The 17415-nt window shown below is 27.6% G+C and overlaps 1 protein-coding gene across 4 annotated transcripts; it reads right to left on the minus strand.

Annotated features, from left to right (window-relative positions):
• Positions 1-462: 462 nt before the first annotated feature.
• LOC122506837 (histone-lysine N-methyltransferase, H3 lysine-79 specific-like) lies at positions 463-17314 on the minus strand. Of its 4 annotated transcripts, none has more exons than XM_043619190.1 (12): positions 17090-17313; positions 16151-16996; positions 14711-14890; positions 14299-14625; positions 11403-11670; positions 10637-11324; positions 9983-10448; positions 8144-8953; positions 7581-8005; positions 6810-7052; positions 5703-5932; positions 463-2297 (listed from the first exon to the last, which is right to left on the minus strand). In XM_043619190.1, exons 2-12 carry the CDS (start codon positions 16226-16228, stop codon positions 1801-1803), a joined length of 4212 nt encoding a protein of 1403 aa, XP_043475125.1. In that variant the 5' UTR covers positions 16229-16996; positions 17090-17313; the 3' UTR covers positions 463-1800. The 4 variants fall into 4 exon arrangements, 3 of the variants coding, with proteins under 3 accessions (XP_043475125.1, XP_043475126.1, XP_043475127.1); XM_043619191.1 differs by having other exon boundaries at positions 16151-16723; positions 16800-17313; XR_006302042.1 differs by adding an exon at positions 5113-5289 and having other exon boundaries at positions 2160-2297; positions 16151-17314.
• Between the last annotated feature and the right edge of the window lie 101 nt (positions 17315-17415).

Consider the following 17415-nt stretch of genomic DNA (forward strand, 5'->3'; position numbering starts at 1 on the left):
TGTAGTGAAAAGCTTTATCGAACTTTTGCAAACGCTTTTTTTTAAATCGTTTCAATATTTAAAAACTTTTAGATCTTTAAAGGGGCAATTCGCATCTCCACTTTTTAAATTCTCTCTCATATTTAATATTCGACACTGAGATTAATATTTACGAGACTTTTACAATACACTTTATATTAAACTAATTGATTTGGGAGCCTTGGTGTTCTCTCGGGGGAAAAAATTTAAAAGAAAATTCAATTTTTTTCCCCTTATCAAACAAATATTACGAATAATTTAATTTTTTGAAAAAAAAGAATCTTTAAATTTAACTAAAAGCGTGCAGGAACAAAAAAAATTATTTCTTTGAATTTAACGAAATTTTAGACTTCGGAAACATGCAAAAATAAAATTAATGTAAAAGAAATGTAAAAATGAAAAAAAGAAAATTAATAATTCGAAATGAAATTAAATCGTAATATTTTGTTTTCATAAGGGAATTTTTTTTTTAGAATCCGTATCTGAACCGTTAAAAAACTAAAAGTAAATTTCTTTATTATGGCAATAATTCTACTGTCATTTATAACAAAAATAATTTTCCTATTTTTCAGTGCCTTTAAAGAAAATGTTCACTACGTGTTTGTGTGTTGGATAAAAAAGTGGTTTTTGCATTAGAAAAATTCAAGAAATTTGAACTATACGGTGCACGTCAAGATACAGTTTCACTTTTTTTTTTTGTAAATTTAATCTAAAATCGTGCTTAAATCAAAGAACACTATCAATAATATAATACAAGTATACAAGAGGATAGATTTAAGCACGACGTTAATTAAACTCTTTTTTTTTCATGAAATAAAAAATAAACTCGACTAGGATTCGAAAAAAGAACTCAAATATTTCACTATCGAAAATAAATCATTTAGAAATAATTCTAAATAGAAGAATATATTCAGCTAAATAGAATATATTCAACTAAATAAAATAAATTCAACTAAATAGAATATATTCAGCTAAATAGAAAAAAAAATAATATAAATAAATAGAAAAAAAGAGTAAAACTAAAATTCTTAACGAGGCATTTTGTCATCTTATTTATAAATGTTTCTCACTTTCACAAGTAATTTTATTTTTATTAAAACAGATTATCAATTTCTTACAATATTCCTTCGATTCTAAATAAACGGAAATTAAACATTTGATGTAAATTTCCAATCTATTCATTTCAATATCAACGATAAGCAATATATTAATATATTTCACGTGCAAGAAAAAATATATACACAGAGAGAATCTCTCAATAAAGAAAAAAAGGGAAGCAAAATTCTCAACCCTTCAAAAAAAAATGTTCAACAGTATTTAAAAAAAGTCAATTAAAAAAAAATTCTTAATCGAATTAAAAATAACCCGAGACTAATAAAAAAACAAGTAAAAAAATGCATTCGCGATATTAAACATGAAAAAGAAACTTCTATAACTAATAAAAACTCCTTTCTTCCTCTCTCTCTCTAAAAAGAAATAAACGAATGCAGTAAGTACCTGCCAAAAAAAACTAAATTCAACATCAACAATCGATTTCAATAAATAAACTTAATAATATATATAAAAAAATTGAATATTTTAGTTTTTAGTTTAAATTAAACCTAATTAATCATTTAATCGAATTCTAAATTAATAAAAATAGTCCCAAAAAAGGAAGTAACATTTAAAAGAAATAAGATGACAAATTTGAGTCATTAATAAAAAAAAAATGAAAATTTTCAAGACTAAATCAGAAATTCATCTAAAAAATCCGATTCACTTTTCCTGTGGTCGATTTATTGGTTATAGTTGTTCATCATTCGGAGGCCATTGACCCGTGTGATTCCAATCCCAATCCTTGCCCTTGGGACGAAATTTACTTGCATTATTATTATTGTTGTTATTATTATTACTGCTGTTACTGCCGCTACTGCTGCTGCTACTTGCAGAATTATGCCAGTCGCGATGAAAGAATTTCTTTTTAAAATGATGTCTCTCGGGATCGAGTTGTTGTCGTTGATATTTCAATGGTACTGAGGGTCCATTTAATGTTGCGCCATTCACTGCATTAAGACGATGGGGACTGTGAGGGGATGGTGTTCGTGGTGGACCGAGAGCCTCGTCGGGCGATGGTACAACTGGAGGCGGTCCCAAAACAACACTATCCGAACCCAATCCACTATCGGGACTTGTATTAACACCCTCGGTTGATCTTCTCCTTTTATCCAATTCCGTCGAGGCAAATGCAACCAAACGATCGAATCCGGAACTTATTCTGTCCTGCCAATCCGTCTCTCCATCTAAAAAATCAAAAGGAAAAAAATTGAAAAAAACTGTTTTGCTACAATTTATTTTTTTCTTTAAGTCCCAATTGATCGACTTTTCGATGAAAATATGAAAATATATTCGCAAATATATTTTCATTTTCTTATGACTATCTGACAGTTAAAGTTAACTGAGAGAGTTGGATCAATTGGGACTAAATCATTTTGTATAATTCAAAAGAATTCGAAAATACATTTTCATAAAAATAAGCCTCTATTTAAATCTGTATTTGCTTTTCTACTTAACTTTGTATTCTTTTTTTTTAATTTCTATACTAAAAGATAATTTTCGTACTAAAAGATAATTTTTATACTAAAATAAAAAATAATTATAATTTTTTACTAAACGATGATAATTTTTATACTAAAATTATAAGTAAATATGTACAAAGTAAATAAATAGAAATTTTTCAATTCAAAACTAAAAAGTTTTATATTCATAAAAAAGAAAAAAAATTAGTTAAGGGTTGACATAAAAATTTAATTTTATATTTTTCCCTAATTTCCAGAAAGAACTTCTTCAAATGATTATTTTCAAGATTTCAATTTAATTACTTTCATTATGGTTTAACTAAAAATTCTTCTCTGAATCAATTAATTTTAATAATTTTTGAAAAAGTTAATTGAGAATTCAATTATTCAAAACCAAAAATTAAAAAGAAGTTCGCCTTCTATAATTCTGAAATTGAGTTTACAATTTAATTTTACGAAAAAATTCTTCTTTGAATCAATGTGTTTAATAATTTTTGAAAAAGTTCTTCAAAATTTCAATTATTCAAATTGAATCAAAAAATTTCAAATTTTACGAAAAAATTCGTCTCTGAATCAATTATTTTCAATAATTTTTGAAAAAGCTCTTCAAAAATTCAATTAATCAAACAAAAAAAATAAATAAAAAAAGAAAGTTCACCTAAAATAATTCTGAAATTCATTTTACAATTAAATTTTACGAAAATTTAAGTAATTTAAAAATAATTTAAATAAAAAAAATTCCAAAATACGTAACTTCTTTAGAATTTTAAATTGAAATTATGTAAAGTTCAAATTATCCAGAATTTTAATTTGAAACCTTTTGAAATTAAATTATCTATAAATGTTGTAAATCGCAACTCTTATTTTTAAAATTCATTTATGTTTGGAATTTTAACTAAAATTCTTTTCTGAATTATTTATTTTTTAATAATTTTTGAGAATTCAATTAGGTATTCTTCATTTTGTTTTAACTAAAAATTCTTCTCTGAATCAATTATTTTTAATAATTTTTGAAAAAGTTCTTTAAGAATTCAATTATTCAAAGAAAAAAAAAGAAAAAAAGAAACTTCGTCTAAAAAAATTCTGAAAATCCAGTTTACAATTCAATTTTACGAAAATTCAAATAATTTAAATTAAAATATTTTAAAAAACGTAACATCTTCATAATCTTAAATCAAAATTACGTAATATACAATTTATCAAAAATTTCAATTTGAAACCGTTTGAAATTAGATTATTTATAAATGTTCTAAATCGCAACTCTTATAAAATTAATTTATTTTTGGTATTTTTAATTTACAAATGTTTCCTAAATCAATTATTTTTTAATAATTTTTGAAAATTCAATTATTCTTTATTTTTCAACTAAAAATTCTTTGATCTGAATAATTTATTTTTAATAATTTTTGAAAAAGTTTTTTAAGAATTCAATTATTCAAACAAAACAAAAAAACAGAATGTTCATCTAAAAAAATTCTAAAAAATTATAATTCTTTTGAAATTAGATTATTTATAAAAATTGTAAACGCAACTCTTGTAAAATTCAAATATTTTTGGAATTTTTAATTAAAATTCATTTCTAACCCAATTATTTTTAAAATATTTTTCCGGAATTCAATTATTCAAACAAAAATAGAAAGTTGCTCTCCAAAATAATTCCAAAATTAATTAATTGTAAAATTCTTTACAAAATTTTAAAAAATTTCAATTATTTGAAAATTTTTCAATTAAATATTCAAAAATTTAACTGTTTTCAACAAAATTTTGTATAAATTATTTTCAAAGACTAATTTTTTCAAAATTCTCTATTAAAATTATTTGAAATTAAAATTTTTCAAGAATTTTAAATCGTAACCTTTTGAAATTATTATTTTATTTACTTAAGAAATGAATTTTAAACAACAAAAGTACTATTAAGTAATTAAATTTGTAAATTAACTTTGTAAGTAAAATATTTTTTAGATTTGCATTTTAAGAGAAAGTAGATAATTTAGAACCTAAATTTCTGAAAGTAACACAAAAAACTAAAAAAAAAGACTAGTTTTACTTGCTACCATGCAAACATGCAACACCTTCAAACCACTAAAAGTGAAAAAAGAGTAGCTTTTTAGATGAATAATTATTAATTACATGCAATTTTCTTACCAAATTATTGTTCCATTTCTGTGACTGAATTTTTTTTTGGTAATGATGTTAACAAAATTTAAGTAAAACAATAAAGAATTACATCGAAGAATTTTTTTAAATTTTTAAGAAAAAGTTTTTACTTCAGCGGCTTATTTTCATGTAAATATCGAAACTAAATGAATAAAACAAAATAATTACTAATTTATCCTTGAGAGATCGACAAGTTTAAATACTGTTTCTTTTTTTTGCATTATTACTTATTTTTCATTGTCTGTGTACGTGTGATGTGTGAATTAAAAAAAATCGAGAATTAGAAATTAATTAATTTATAATGTGATAAATATGGTGAACGACGAGAATTTTTTTTTTGTGACGGAGAAATAATTTCGACAACCCCTGCGGGACAACTCACCACATTAACCACGAAACAACCAAAAGGCAGCCAATTTTTTCAGTGTGTTTATTCTTTTCATTCTCGCCCCCTTCGGTTTTTGTGCGGTCTCGAATCTCGAAATAAAAATAGCTTCGGGACTTGTGAGGGAGATCGAGTGTGTGACAGAGAGCTAACCAACAAACAGCTACAGTGCATCTAGTAAATATATTAACAATGTGAAAAATAAATATAAATAAATAACAATAATATATTGTATATATTTAAAAAAAAAAATTAATGTTCTATCTCCGTAAGCAAAGATAAAACCAAAAAACAGACAACTAGTGCAACATTCATTTTACAAAGTGAGCACAGCAGAAAAAGAGTATATAGGAGAAATTTTTTTTTTTATGCTAAAAATTGAATTCTAATTAAGGAAAAAAATATTTCTAAGAAAATGAAAAATTTTTTAGAGTAGACAATAGAAAGAAAAAAAGGGGATGATTTCTAATTACTCGAAAAAAAGAGAAATAAATAGATATAAAAATCATGCAATCTCTCAATAATTGAAAATTTAATTTTTGATTTATAATTTTTTGGGAAAAAATTTACAGGTGAAAAGAACTCACCGTCATCACCTGTTCCATTCCGTTGTCGTTGGGTCATGTGCGGCTCATCAACGAGAGGTGTCGAGGTATTTGAATGAGGTTCAACAAGTGGACTCAAAGGGGCACCGCTCGTGCTAACGGAAGAAACTGCCGACTCCGTCTTCAGAACCGTCGACGACGACTGCGACTGGGAAGTCGTTGGTACATTATTGCAATTGCTATTGTTCGAGTAACTTGAATACGGATGATACCTGACAAAAAATAAATAAGTGTAAATTATACAATTTTTTCTCACTAGTTTTTTTTACATTTTTTTTTCAAATTAAAACGTCACGATTAAAAAGAAAATTATTTCATAATATTTAGTTTTTAAAAACGTTGCTGAATGTAACCTTATTATTAAATGTTACTTATTGTTAAATGCAAAATACAAAATTTTTTTATTTCAAACATAAATTTTTGAATAATTTCATTATTGTTTATATTTTCAAAAATTTGTAATCTAATTCTTCGCAAAAATTCAACTATATTCATAAATAATAACATTCTTCGGAAGAATTAAATTATTTTTTTAAATAGAAAAAATTTTTTGCAAAAATTCAATTATTTTTAATCATTAAATTTTTTTTAAAATTTCATGAAAGAATTCAATTATTTTCCGTAATTTTAATAAATCCTTCGACACAATTCAATTATTTTTTTAAATAGTAAAATCTTTGCAAAAATTTAATTAATTTCTAAAATTTTAATAAATTTTTCAAAAAAATTCAATTATTTAAATTATTAAGAAACACGATTATTTTAAACACTTGAAAGAAATTATGAATAAAATTCAATAATTTCTTTCAAAAGTATATAAAAATTAATAAAGAAACTATTATTTTAAAAAAATTCAAAGAAATTCTTCAAAAGAATTTAATTAGGTTTTTAAAAAATTGTAATAAAATTCTTTTCAAGAATTCAATTACTTTCATAAATAATAAAATTCTTTGCAAGAATTCAACAATTTTCAATACATTTAAAATTGAAAATATTTAAAAAGAAAAATTATTATTGAATTTTTCGAGAATTTTTCAACTAAAAAATATGAATTATTATAAAATAAGGATAAAATAACATGGAAATTACCTTCGACTATTATTCGCGGTACTCTGATCACTTTTTATATTACTATTTTGATTGTTAATGATTCTCGCGTGTAAGGACGCGGCGAGTCCCTCAACAGGCAAACCATCTCGATTTGATGATGCTTGATTCGAATGATGAGACGAACTCGTGTGAGATTGCGTGAGCGGTGGCGTTGGATTGTCCGAAAAGTACGATTCATGATAAGGCTTCATATCAGCTCGTGGAAGTTGTACCGGTGTGTACCTGCAAATCGTCGATAAATATTTAGAAAAAAAATCACTTTTTTTTCACCAGATTCATTAAATTTAACTTTGATAGAATAAAATCCAAAATGATTTATGACTTTACCTAATTAAAAATGAATAAGGATTCATTTTTAATTACATAAAGTCGAAAACAATATTTAACATAAGTTTTATTTATCATAAGTTTCAGAAAAGTAGAAAAAGAAAGTTCATTTAAAATAAAATTTAAAATTCAATTGATTTCAATACAATTTTACAAAATTTCGATTACTCGGAAGTTTTTCAATTAATTTTTCATTCACAAAAATCCAACTAATTACAAAAGAATTAAAGTATAATATTAAATATTAGTATCAGTTTCTATCAAAAGATATGTTATTTTTTTTGCAATGTGTTGAGGAAAAGTGGAAATAGTTCCCTTTTTCGAAAATAAGTCGAAAAAAATAGTAGAAAAAATCTGTCAAAGAAAAAAAAAGGAAAATTCCAATTACGGATTAATTAAAATTTAATTTAAAAAGTAACAAACCTCTGCGGTTGACTAGAGGGGGTAAACAAAACGGAAGATCGTGAAGTTGTTGGTGTTGGCGTTGACACTGATGTCGATGTTGGCGCATAACTTGCAACATGCGCCAAAGTAGCCAGTCCAGTGTCACCTTCTGCGCTAGCCGGTCGACTTATTGGCGAATAAACAGTCTCTGGTCTCATAAGAACGCTCATATCAACCGCAGCATTAATAATCGCCTGATTTGATATTTCCAAAGTTCTTTCAATTTCACCACTAACCAAATCGCCAATTGTTCTTGTTCCCAATAATCCACTCGCTCCCGACATTATTCGATTCTCATGATTCGATTGTCGCCCATCAAGTGTCTGCCTATCCGTCGATGGCAAATGTGACGTTAAACGTTCCTGTGATAAATGACGACGAAGCGCCAATTTCGCCGGTGAGACCTGGAAAAAAGGATAAATTCAACTATTCGCTTAATATTATCTCTTCATTCATATTTATTATTTATTTTTTATTTAAATTTTTTGAATTAAGTCTCTTTCAGTAGAAAGCGCCGATAATACGAAATTCAAAACACAAACCTGAGTGTAATCTGGAGCAGTAACATTTGCAGGTAGAGCCATACGTTTCCTGTCGGGCTCATTTTGCTGCATTTGTTGCATTTGAATTTGTTGTTGTTGTTTATTGCGATTTTGTTGATCCTCATTTAAAACACTGGTGATAATGCTCTTGAGTCGATCCTCAAAATTTGCGACTCTAGGCGGTTCTTGAATTCGACTCGTCGATTCTTTACAGATTTGCGATTGGATTTGCGTCGAAGGTGATGAAAAACTCAAAGTAGCTTGAGGTAATCTTGTTCGTGTATTATTGCTGTTATTAGTATTACTGTTATTATTATTATTACTACCACTACCACTACTACTGTTATTTATATTATTATTACTATTAATATTATTATTAATAACAGGATTAACACTCGATTTACTCGGAATTCTACCAGCTTCTATCTGTCGTCCAGTTTCAAGAATTTTTTGTGCCAAAATTTCAGGATTATTTTCCTGAATTTTTCCAATGTCGGGCACATCAGGCCAATCTTGAGATCGCGAACGGCTCTCGCGACTTTTTCGCGATGGAGGATTTTTACTGTTTTGTTGTTGTAATTGCTGTTGTTGTTGCTGTTGCTGCTGTTGTTGTTGCTGCTGTTGTTGTTGGTGCTGTTGCTGCTGCTGCTGTTGTTGATGATGATTGTGATTATGATGGTGATGATGATGATGGTGACTCGATAAATGCTTCACGTTAGATGCATCTCTCTGTTGTTGTGCTAACGTTGCCGATTGTTTCTCCGAATTTGTTCTCTCTAGTACATTTAATTCCTGTTCCAATTTTGAAACCTGAAAGAGTTTCAAAAATTTTATTTTAATTTAATCATATGTGAATTATTATTATTACTAGTAAACTTTAAATAACTGCACGAGTCGTTCAAATAAAAAAATTATTCAAAAAAATTTACCCGAAAAATTATATTTTTTTGAAAATATAGAATTTTTATACAATTTCCAAAAGAAAATTTTTTAAATCAATAATGAGAGTTTCGTTTTATAATAAACAGACTTCGCACTCGATAATTAATTTTAAAAAGTAGCTTTAAGAACGAAAAAAATAGTAAAATTCAAAATAATTGTATTTGCCTAAAGAATATTATTATTTATGACGAAAATAATTGAATTCCAGCAAAGAATTTTATTATTTATGAGAATAATGGATTCCTTACATTTTTTTCGACAAATTCAATTGAAATTTTATTGAAAGTAATTTAATTCTGATATAGAATTTTATAAAAATTTTGGAATATAATTGAAGTTCTGCAAAGAATTGCATTACAAAATTTTTGAAAATAATTGAATTCCAGGGAAGAATTTTATTAAAATTCTTTTAAATAATTGATTTTTTTCGAAAAAATGTAATAAAAATTGCATTTTAAATAATTAAATTACTGTAAAAATTTTTATTATTTATGAAAATAATTATTTAATTCTTTTGGAAAATTAAAATAGTAAATATTTATTATTATTATTATATTTTATTAAAATAGTAGATATTGAAAATTGATGATTTTCGAAAATTGTTTGAAAATAATTGAATCGTTTCTAAGAATTTTATAAAAATATTTTAGCATAATTTTTTTTATGTTAACTGTTAGCGAATTTAAAGTTGTGTAAATTCTAAAAGAAGAAAGAAAAAAGTAGCTTTTGTATCACAAATCTAAAAAAAGTATCCAAATAGTAACAAATTGTAAAAAAAAGTAGTAAATAGTAGGTTTTAGTAGATGAGTGTGAAGCCTTAAAATATAATTTAGAAAAAAGAGGAAGAAATAAAAAAGTATTATTTTCTTTAAAAAGAAAATAAAATTCTTTTCTTACCTGAGAGTGGAGTCTCTTTCTTTGGGACATGGTGGTACAAATTTCTTTAAGTATATAGTCCTGGGTGAGAGGTTGTGGTGGTGTGGGAAGATTATTAGAGCCTGGATTGAACTTTTCTTGCAATTCTTGATAACGTTGTGCTGTTACTTTTGCCTGTTCGGTTTCAATATTCGACACTTGGGCCTGAAGTTTACTGGCTTTATTTTGCAATTGTTTGTGTCGAAGGACAATTTCTTTGGCCTTTGCGAGTAAATCACCGGGTGATGTAGCATTTATTCCCAATTCTGTCATACGCGCTTTCAATAGTGCAACACTGTCGTCAATTAGAACTTTAATTTGCTTCTCGAGTTGAGCAGCTCGCGATTGAAGTTTTGAATTGCGTTCACGTTCCTTGGCAATGTCGGCGTTCACCGATGCTCGATACGTTGGCGTTTTCATTGAATCCAACATCTCCATGAATTGGTCCCTAAAAATAAAAAGAATACAAGTTGCTACAAATTACAAAAATTGAAAAATCTGAAGGTTTTGTATTAAAATTCGTGGTAATTTCATAGTTTATAAGGCAAACAAAAAAGACACAAAAATTCAAAATTTCCTGACTTGATATTGATTGTTTTGCTAAAAATGAGATCAGATATTAAAATCTTTATGTACCTGTAGAGATCGAGGAGAATTTGTAGGGCGTAAGGAGTCGCGGCCGGTGCGGCGGGAATACTGAGTTCCTCATGAACATTATTCGTATTCTGTTGAAGTGATAGTGAGAGTGATGACAATTGTTGATCAACGCAACCGGGAGCTGGTGGTGGTTTTTTCCCGAGTGCTTGTGGCGATGTACTGAGAAGCGTTTGACTATGAAGAAGATCAAGTCCAGAAATATTAATTGCTTTCTTCGGTTTTGTTTTCTTCACACCACGACCTCTTTGTCGTCCACCACGCGCTGGTTGTCGTGTTATTCCATTGCTCGCTTTACGATTTAATTTTCTACGCATTTTGTTTGGTTGACGACGTGTTTTCATTGTTGGCTCATCCATATCCGAATCGCTATTAGTGCCATGCTGTTCGGAATTATTGGGACTATCCAATTGCCTCGAGAGATCTCTCTTGGCACGTTCACCACGTTCATTTCTACTCGACATCCTATTACTATGGCTGGCAGTGTTACTTATCACAGAATCATTATTTTCAATGTCAGGCGCTCCCTGTTTATTCTTTAAACGATGAAAATAGCGCTCGAGTTTTGTTCGATCAATCACGTGTAGATAATAAGACACAGGTTTACCAGTCCAGGAAACTGATCCCTTTAATGGTGACATCTCAGAAACGTGCATTATCGTCCCAATGTCTGAAATAATTAAATTACACATGAGATTTGTTACATTAGAAAAAAGAAACTTGTATATTTTCTTTGAACGAAATTTACCGCTGAGATTTCTGTCGGTTATCCTAAAATTCAACGGACAGAAGGATTTCGAAGAAACAATTCGCGCACCATCACGCAAATCGGCGAATCTTTCTTTTAATTGATGATCAACATTTGGGCCGAATGCAAAATTATTTACAAATACGATTGTGGCTCCCGTAATACTCTCTCGATGCTCGTCAGCTAAAAAGTCACCTTTCACCAAACGATATTCTCCGCAGCGTTTGCCGTACCAATTGAGCCATTTTCGGAAATTCATTTCCATACTCTATAAAAGAAAGAAACAAGTTATTAATTGTAAAAAAAAAAATAATAATCACAGGGCTCGAACTAGTGAAAGTATTTAAAAATACAGACTTTACGGACCAAAAATATAAAATTACGGACAATTTAGGACCAAATAATGACAAAAATATAACCAGTCCGAGTCAAATAAGAGAAAATTTTATTTAAAACTCCAAATTTTTTTTATAACTATAAAACATGAAGAAATCGATAGCTCCGAGTCTTCGACTCGGAGTCATCGATTTCTTCACGTTTTATAATAATTAAAGATAACCGAATGATAAAATAATTATCCATTCAATTAATATTTTTAAGAATTTTTAACTAAAATTCTTCTTTAAATCGATTATTTTTAATAATTTTCGAAAAAGTTCTTTGACAATTTTCAAATCCACTTGTTTGCAATATTCAATTTTAAGAAATTTCAATTATTCGTAAATTCTTCAATTAAATAAATATTAGAAAATAAAAACTTAAAATAATATAAAAAAAAATTCAATTAAACTTTTTCAAAACAATTCATTTCAAAATTCAATTATTTCGAAAAATTCACGCTATATTGCTTTTAATATTCAATTTTTAACTAAAATTAATTTTTAGATCAATTTTTATTAGAAAAATCTATTAGAATTTAATTATTTAAATACAAATAAAATGCAAATAATTAATTTATTAAGTAATTGAGTGTTTCTTCAAATTGAATTCTCATAAAGAATTTTATTAACAAATTTTTAAATAATTGAATTCTTCCAAAGAATTTTAATAAAATTTTTAAGAATAATTACAATTTTCGAGAAATTTGTTTAAAATTGTATTAAAAATAATTAAAATTCTGCAATGAGTTTTATTATTTATGAAAATAATTGAATTTCTAAAAAGAATTTTATTATTTTTGAACAATATCAAATTTTTGCGAAGAATATTATTTACTACTCTTGAAAATAATTGAATTTCTATGATAATTTGTAACTTTTTCAAAATTAATTTTTTTTTTGTATTTTTAACTAAAATTCTTCTATAAATGCATTATTTTTAATAATTTTTGACAAAGTTCTCAAAGAATTTTCAAATTCATTTGTTTATAATTCAATTTGATAAAATTTCAATTATTCGTAGATTCTTCAATTAAATATATAATTAGAAAATAAAAACTTGTAATAATTTCAAAAAAAAATCCGCAATTAAACTTTCTCAAAAAAATTAATTTCACAGAATTGTTAAAAATATGAAAAATTCAGATTTTCAAAGATTTTAATATGAAACCTTTTCAAAATTTAATTATTTCTAAAAATTCACACTCTAATGCTTTTAATATTCAATTATTATCTAAAACTTTAACTGAAATTAATTTTTAAATAAATTTTTATTATAAAATTCTTTTACAATTCAATTATTTAAATAAAAAAGAACAATTTATTGAATAATTGCATTTTTCATAAAATTCAATTTTCATGAAGAATTTTATGAATAAATTTTTAAATAATTGAATTCCAGAAAAGAATTTTATTATTTATGAAAATAATTGAATTATTGCGAAGAAATTTACACAAAATTTGTGAATAATTTGTTTTTAATTAAATTTTACAAACTTTCGGTTATTCGGAAATTCTTCAATTTAATATAAACTAGAAAATAAAAACTTGAAATAATTTTGACAAATTTCGATTAAGCTTTTAAAAAATTTGTTCCATAGAATTTTTAATTAAAAAAATATGAAAAATTCAAATTTTCAAAGATTTTAAATTGAAACCTTTACCCAATTTAATTATTTCTAAAAATTGCAATTATCTATTAGTAACTTCTCCAAAATTCAATTATTATCTGAAACTTTAACTGAAATAAATTTTTAAATCAATTTTTATTAGAAAATTAATAAATTTTTAAATAATTAAATTCTTTTGACGAATTTTTAAAAAGTTTTTAAGAATAATTACATTTTTCGAGGAATTCGATTAAAATTGTATTAAGAATAATTGAAATTCTGCAATGAGTTTTATTAATTATGAAAATAATTGAATCTTTGTAAAAATTTTATTGTTTATGAAAATAATTGAATGATTGCGAAGAAATGTATAAAAGATTTGTAAATAATTGAATTCCTGTGAAATTTTTATTATTTTATGAAAATAATTAAAGGTTTGCGTAGAATTTTATTAAATTTTCTGTTAAATAATTGAATTCTTTTGGAAAATTTTATTGAAATAGATATTAAAAATCATTGAATTGAGGAAAATTTTTTGAAAATAATTGAAATTTTGACAAGAATTTTATTAGCATATTTGAAAATAATTGAATTTCGGAGAAGAATTTAATTATTTCTAAAGATAATTGAAATTTTGACGAGAAGTTTTTTTCAATTTTTGAACATAATTGAATTTTTGCGAAAAATTTCATTACTTTTGAAAGTAATTGAATTTCTGGAATCATTTGTAATTTTTCTGAAATTCCCCAAATTATATCGTACAATTTATGGACTTTACGGACCTTTTTCCCAAAAAAACTGATTTTTACGGACTTGTTACAAATTTACGGACCTTTGCTGAATTTACAGACCTAGTTCGAGCCCTGTAATGATCAAAAATAGTTTAATAAATTGAATTTTTCTTTATACCTGAGCGTATTTCGAAGGCACGTCTGCCCTCTCGACGCCGATGCAAATTTTACAGAAGGTAGCCGCAGCCATTTGAAGGACAACCTGCCCAACACCAGACCCAAGATCAACGAAAACATCATCTTCGGTGACGTCGATCTGATCAATCATTTGGCAAACGAGCTCATAACTTGTCTCTCCATAAACTTCGGGTGAAAATGGCTCGTAATTATTTAATTTGTCTGGTTCGACGACAGCTTGATTGTACGTTTGCTGAAGAATATGACGAAGAAGACTCCTACTGGGCCTCTTATTTAACCGCTGTGAAGGTAAACTCGTACCTTTTTCCTATTATCAGAAAAGAAAGAAAATTATTATTCAAATCTCTAAACAAAAATTTAAAAACAAATTTGTTAACAAAAACAATTCTTACCAATTGAACTAAACTGTCGATAGCTCTGTTAAATCTATCACACAAGCCTTTCATACTCTCAAAATCGCGAGTGTCATAGTTGCAAAGAATATTATTTTCTAACGGCAGTTTTAAGTCGGGTAAGTCTTCGCAGACCCATCGCATTGTCTCGACCACGTCCAAAGCACCATCGTGACGATCCTGATGGAAAAAAATACAAATTTACCATTAATTCTTCTTTTACAATTATTTTTATCCCTTGCAGAGTAATATAAATCCTTGAATTTGAATTATTCCATTTGAAAGTGTAAGAACGGCTTAACCTTGTTAGTCATGGAGCTGATTGAATTATTAGGCTTAGGAAGATATACGGGTCTTTCATTCACATTTTTTTTTGCCGGCTACTATTTATTTATTTTCTTTTTTTTCAAATGAACTTGAACCAAGTAGAAGAAAAAAAACATTGCTTTGAGTTAATTTCTAATGTTCAAAACAAAACATTTTCATTGTTTTCGATTTAAATTTCCCAGGATTCTCGTTTCATTATTATGTGTTTGGAATAACAAGTTTGTGAAACGAGAATATTGCCGACAATTAGTCAAGCTTTTAAAATACACTTTCTCTTTCTTCTCGAAGCCGAAAAGTCTATGGACACCCGGAAAAGGTTGTAAATTACGTGGATTGGGACTTTCTAAGAAAAGGAAATATTTTTCCTTCCCTAATTTGGGTCTACAAATCGAAAAAAACGTCAAGTCCATAAAATTTGTTTTGAAAAACATTTTTTTCTATTATTCACGAAAATTTTCGTATTTCCTTTCTATTGTTGAGTAAAACTGAAAAAAGAAGTAAAAAAATAAATAAACATTGCCAATGGAGCAAAAAATAAACAAATATTTTTAAGTAGGTCATCAATTATTTTCTATTTTTGTAATTTGCCAAAAATTTGCAAAATTCTAAATTTAGCAGCAGAAGAATTTAGAGATAAAAAGGAAAGAAAATTGATCAAAAGTGGAATGAACTCGAGTTTAAGAAACACGGCTCCTTCTCAAAACAAAAATTGAGATGTTTTTGTTGTTGATCTCAAGTTCTGCACTGATAAACATTAAATGGCGCGATTTCTAAAGGAATCAGCTGTGTATTGGTAAATGGCATGCGCAAGGGTTTCGTGTCATAGGTAACATGGCATTATTTTCTCATCTTCATCGTTATAAAATCAAAATCTTTCCCAGCGGAAAGAAAAATCTCCATTTTTTACGAAAACAATCAACTCCATTACCGCCAACTTTCACGTACAAATAAAATGAATAAAAATCCTTTGCCCTACAAATTTTCATTGCGCGTACATTTTGTATCAATTTATAGCCACACACTTGAAAAGAGAGAGGGAGAGAGAGAAAAGAGAGCAGCAAAATAAAAGAAAGAAGTCGCGAAAAAGAGAAAAAAAAATAATAAAATACTTACGGATCCTGAACCCGAGGTGAGGGGCCACTGATAAACGATAGGCTCCGCTCCGGCCGGGGAATGTAGTCGTAATTCCATGCTTTGACTCTTCCAGTGTTAAAATTTAAAAAATCAACTTAAAAGAAGCCTTGGCACGTGACGTAATCACCCAGAATCCCGTTGTTGGCGTTTGGTTGCACTAGGACACTATCACCACGTAGACGACGCTCGCGGAACCCCCCCCCGCTCTCTTAGCCCGAGCCACTTTCCCGCACATCCAAACGCTTGTGAATTGTCGTCCTTCACGGACGTTTTTAGGTAATAACCTCGGTGAAACACGATTAACACTTGTGCTTTTCGGGCTGGGGAGGGCTTGCCAAAAACCCACTACCCCGCAAGAAGAGAGAATCACGGGTGCACAACAGAAAACTGCGGAACAAGTTGAACACTTTTGGGGGGGGATGACGACATCAAAACATGGCGTCATTCCTCACTGTGCGCCTCTCCTGGTGTGCGACATCTGCGCAAGCGCTTCCATTGAACTTTAAGGCGAGAGAACACGTTCTCTTTGAAAAAAGAAGAAAAAAAAACAAACTACAAAAATAAACAAAAAAATTTGCTCATTTCTCACTAATTTTATGTCTAATTTCCACTAAATCAAAATTACCACCTTTGTTTCGTAGATATTTCCCCAATATTTCGAATTTTACAAGTAGAACAATTTCCTGAACTACACTTTTTAACCCCAGTAACTCGTGTACGTTCCTGAATGTTGACCTTCGATATTTGACCTCTTATGTTTGCACGTAGCACCTCATGGTTCCCAAAATAGAGTGACTCCCGCTCCTTGACAACTTATAAACAATGCTGAAACCATTCATAAAAGTCTAAAGAACGTCTTTTGTTTTTATCAAAAAAAAAAAAAAAAAAAAAACGAAATAAGACCTCTCTAGTACTAACACTTTATCACAATAATTTTTCTTCCTCCCCCGAAATACTTGAGAATTTAATCTTCTTTTCAATGAATATAATTTGACTGCCTATAAGTTATTAAATTCCGTTCGGATTTTTTTTTTACGAATCATTTAATAACGTGACACTTTTATAACGTCCGCAAAATGCGAAAATGGCAAAAGCACGGCAAAGTAATTCTGATTGTTGAAAAATAACGCCATTTTTAAATAATTTTTCCTAAACTGCGCACTGGGTTCTGCGCAGCTCAATGCAAAATTCCACTTTTTCGCGGTAGATTTAAACTCAGTAAATTCTAATTCGCAAAAGGAGAC

Source organism: Leptopilina heterotoma, unplaced genomic scaffold (assembly GCF_015476425.1).
Source record: "Leptopilina heterotoma isolate Lh14 unplaced genomic scaffold, ASM1547642v1 Lhet_44, whole genome shotgun sequence".
Classification (NCBI taxonomy): Eukaryota; Metazoa; Arthropoda; class Insecta; order Hymenoptera; family Figitidae; genus Leptopilina; species Leptopilina heterotoma.

Excerpts from the sequence above, each read along its gene's own strand:
- LOC122506837 (XM_043619190.1), bottom strand. The coding sequence starts at position 16,228 with ATGGAATTACGACTACATTCCCCGGCCGGAGCGGAGCCTATCGTTTAT. Across the intron at positions 10,449-10,636 it reads ATTCTCCTCGATCTCTACAG|GGACCAATTCATGGAGATGT; the intron begins GTACATAAAGAT and ends TTTTATTTTTAG. Across the intron at positions 8,954-9,982 it reads GAAAGAGACTCCACTCTCAG|GTTTCAAAATTGGAACAGGA; the intron begins GTAAGAAAAGAA and ends AAACTCTTTCAG.